This window comes from Pezoporus flaviventris, unplaced genomic scaffold (assembly GCF_033815535.1).
Source record: "Pezoporus flaviventris isolate CSIRO_AGI_PZ_B2104156 unplaced genomic scaffold, CSIRO_AGI_Pfla_v1 ptg000030l, whole genome shotgun sequence".
Classification (NCBI taxonomy): domain Eukaryota; kingdom Metazoa; phylum Chordata; class Aves; order Psittaciformes; family Psittacidae; genus Pezoporus; species Pezoporus flaviventris.
This window is the reverse complement of record NW_026892578.1, coordinates 12,272,620-12,276,207: the sequence shown is the minus strand read 5'-3', so window position 1 is coordinate 12,276,207 and position 3,588 is coordinate 12,272,620. Positions and strand designations below refer to the sequence as shown.

At 48.0% G+C, this 3,588-nt stretch overlaps 1 protein-coding gene across 1 annotated transcript; it reads right to left on the bottom strand.

Annotated features, from left to right (window-relative positions):
- Positions 1 to 1,654: 1,654 nt before the first annotated feature.
- Positions 1,655 to 3,277, bottom strand: TMSB4X (thymosin beta 4 X-linked). The gene is made up of 3 exons (XM_061459921.1): positions 3,125 to 3,277; positions 2,427 to 2,540; positions 1,655 to 2,121 (listed from the first exon to the last, which is right to left on the bottom strand). Exons 2-3 carry the CDS (start codon positions 2,524 to 2,526, stop codon positions 2,087 to 2,089), a joined length of 135 nt encoding a protein of 44 aa, XP_061315905.1. The 5' UTR covers positions 2,527 to 2,540; positions 3,125 to 3,277; the 3' UTR covers positions 1,655 to 2,086.
- Positions 3,278 to 3,588: the final 311 nt, after the last annotated feature.

Sequence of the window (3,588 nt, the reverse complement as noted above, 5' to 3'; positions counted from 1 at the left end):
ATTGTTTTGATTTTCTTCCCATAGATGAATCCACCGTAAACCAGCACTTGCTTCCACTCATTTGCGCACGTACAGTTCAGACTGTATGCTTCTGAATTTAGTCATGCTACATCCTGTGTTACCTGATTAAGATCAGTAGCTGGGAGTTGATTGTTTAATTGACTTTTCAGAAACTCAGCTAAAATTTTCCTATGTCTTTCCCATTACTTACGGGGAATAAAATGAAAACTTGAAACATTTACAAGCGTAAGAAATAGTTCATTTCATTCTGGAACTCATCAGCTTAAATTACTGTGGAGGTCCTTATGCCATCAGGACTTCCCAAATTTTCCCATGGACTGCACCAGAACATCTCAGGCCTGAACCATAAGGTCTCATCAAACATGTATTCTGCAAGTTTTCCACTGCTGGGGGGCTGGTGACTGTGCCCACAAACATGTGGTACTCAGGGGCTCCCTCTTTCAGCAGTATGGACCTCCACCAAGCCTCCAAGCAGAGGAGCCCCACTGCCCTCACTAGTGTAAGCTCAAGGACAGAGCTTGTTGCAGCAGTCAGACGCTGCTACGGAAAGGCGGTAGGACAAAACCCCAAATCTACGTGACCCTGCCAAGTCAGCAGCCTCAGCAAAACCCAGGCTTCCCCAGAGGGACTAATTTTACTTTATAGCAACCGGCTGAAATGAACACAGGCTCAAACCCTGAAGATAAAAACTAAGGAACTGCAGAAACATATTCACCACCCTCCTATAGGCTGACAGCATTTTCTTCTAGAATGTTATTTACTTCAAAATGGAGTAATGGACAAAACCTACAAATACTAACATCAGCTCCCACTGATCTCCCTGGATCACAGGCTTTATACACAGTCATTGAGGAAAAATAACCAAAAAATGCCCCAGGCCTGAATATCCACTGTAAACCAGTGTAGTGTTACTATATGCGTATAGGATTTATTATCATCTTCATTTTGTAAATTACCATGACATTTTTGCCCCCACATGGCCAGTTTTCAATTAGTAAAGAAACCATAGCTTTTTACTCTCTGATGTCAATTCTTAGTATCAAGTAGCTGTTGAGATTATACAACTTTTCAAAACATGAGTAACATTTTAGTAAAATGATACTTATTTGCATGGGACATCAACCACTAAAATAGCTTTAGGATACTAAAAAGCTTATGTTCAATCTTGGACTTAAAAATCAAGTAACATCTTCCTTTAAATACTGTACCAGCAGAATGAGATTTAATTATTAATTAAACCAATTACAGATTTATACAACCGAGGTTGAATCTGCAGCAGCACAGAATGGTTATTACTACAGCACTATGCTATGGGCGGGGCAAAGCAACAAACGTAGCCCAATTTTTTGCGTTCATCCATCTCTATATGAAACATTACAGAATAAATATTTGAAGTGATATACTCACATGGTAACAAATTATAAGGCATGCACTGTTTAACGGAAATAGTCTAAAAGCTAGCTTCGAGGATCACAGATTTATCTACTGGTGAGAGCACGTACTGAAAAAATGAGACTGGTGATTGAGGTTTGAGTCATCTCCAAAGGTCTTATAGTATCCTGTGTCTCAGTATTGGCTCTTATGCTTCATATCCTTTGATACAGTTCTCCAAATAGAGCACATAAATACCATCCAGGTTTTAAAACATTTTATTTGCATATTAAAAAAATTGTGCATTCCAATAATTAAAATCATTTGAACAAAAAAAAAAAAAAAAAAATGGCACTCGATTAACTGCATTTTACAGCTCGCAGGACCTTGGTACAGCTTTGCATTTATTCGTGTGTTACTCTAGTTTACTGTAGTCCCACCCAAGTTCTTCTTTCATCAACATGCAAGCTCTTTCATGCCACCAGGACCAAAGCCAGACAGGCAGAGGGAAAGGCAGCGCCTTCATTCAGTGTCAGTAGTTCTCTCTATTCTTTTGATGTGAAAGGGGCAGTACAGTCATTTTAAACTTTATCCAACCTCTTTGCATCTTACAAAGTTAAACAGCTAAAAGAAGTAAAATAAGAAGGCAATGCTTGTGGAATGTACAGTGCATAATTTGGAAGGGCAGATCTCATTACGATTCCCCGGCTTGCTTCTCTTGTTCAATTGCTAAAAAAAGGAAAAAAAAAAAAAAAGAAAAAGGAAATGAAGATCCAGAACCTGAAATGCATTCACATGACAATTCCTATCATTTGTAAAAATACCTGTATGTATCTATGTATCAAATTAAGACAAAAATAATTGTAAATTAAGCGCTACTAGGGGGTGGGTTCAGGGTTTCGCTGTCTGGTACATTAACAGCCATGCATCTTCCCCCCACGTCCCACCCCGGCCCCCCGCCTGCCTCCCTTCTTTGTCTCCTCCCGCCTCCCAGCCTCCCTTCCTGCCCTACCCCGCAGCCTGCCCGCACTCACTTTCTTTTGAAGGCAGCGGGTTTTTCTCTTGCGTCTCTGTCTTCTTCAATTTGGACTTGTCAAACTTCTCGATCTCGGCCATGTCTGGTTTGTCGGACATGTTGGCAGGTGACTCTGCGTACATGGGGGGGGAACAGCCCGTTACCCCCGGCGAGGACTCCCCGGTGCCCCCCCTCCCCGGTCCCCCCGGTGCCGCGCCCAAGGCGGAGAGCCGAGAGCTCAACGCACACCGAAAAGGTCACGCTCGTTCCCCGGCATATTCAGAAATAACAGTAGTAATTTTAAAGAGCAAGCATTTAATCCACCATCGGAGGCTGTGCAGCTGCCCGCCAGCCGCCGACGGCACCACCCCGTATTTGCGCGCTGCCGAGTACAATAGAGGGGCAGCGCCCGGCGCTGGCCGCGGGCTTAACTCCTTAAGGCACAATTAATTACAGAATAAAGCTCAGCGACGGCAAGAAAAAAAGCGGCTACCGACTACTCCTGCCGCCCCAGACAACAGCTTTTCTTCCCCCCCCCCCCCCCCCCCCCCCAATAGCCCCCACGCCCTGCCCTGCGCGCGGTCCCCCACTTCAGGGATACCAGGCAGGGCACCATCCTGGCCGCGCTGGAGGTTTGGGGGGGGGGGTAACGGGGTGGAAGTGGGGGCTGGGAAGGGGGAAGGTGGGAAGGGGGGGGGGGGGAGCGGCAGGACCCACCGGTGTCTCCGTGCGGTGATGCTCAGCCCCACCACTCGCTGCTGCCGCCGCTCCGCACGCCGCTATAAACCTCGCTGGCGGGGCGGTTTTATGCCCGCGCCTATGCAAATGGTGGTGATGTCACCCGCTAACCATTTTGCCGCTTTCCGCCTTTTTCTCTCTCTCTCCAACCCCCTCCTCCCCGGCTTGCTTCCTTCCCCTCCCTCTACCCCCCAGTCCTCTTCCCCCCGGCTCACACGCACGCTTAGCTACAAGCACACACCGGCGCATACGCCCGTAAAGCCGACAATCGCCGCGGTGACGGATCAGGCTCCTGCTCTGGTCCCAGCCCCGGCCCGCGGGAGGCACCCCCGGGACAGTCCGGTGGCGGGGAGGGGGTGCCGAAAGGGACCTGGCGCTGCCACTCGCTTGCCGGTCCTCGCGGCTCCTGGGCCGGTGGGAGGGCAGGGGGACAGGGGCAGCCC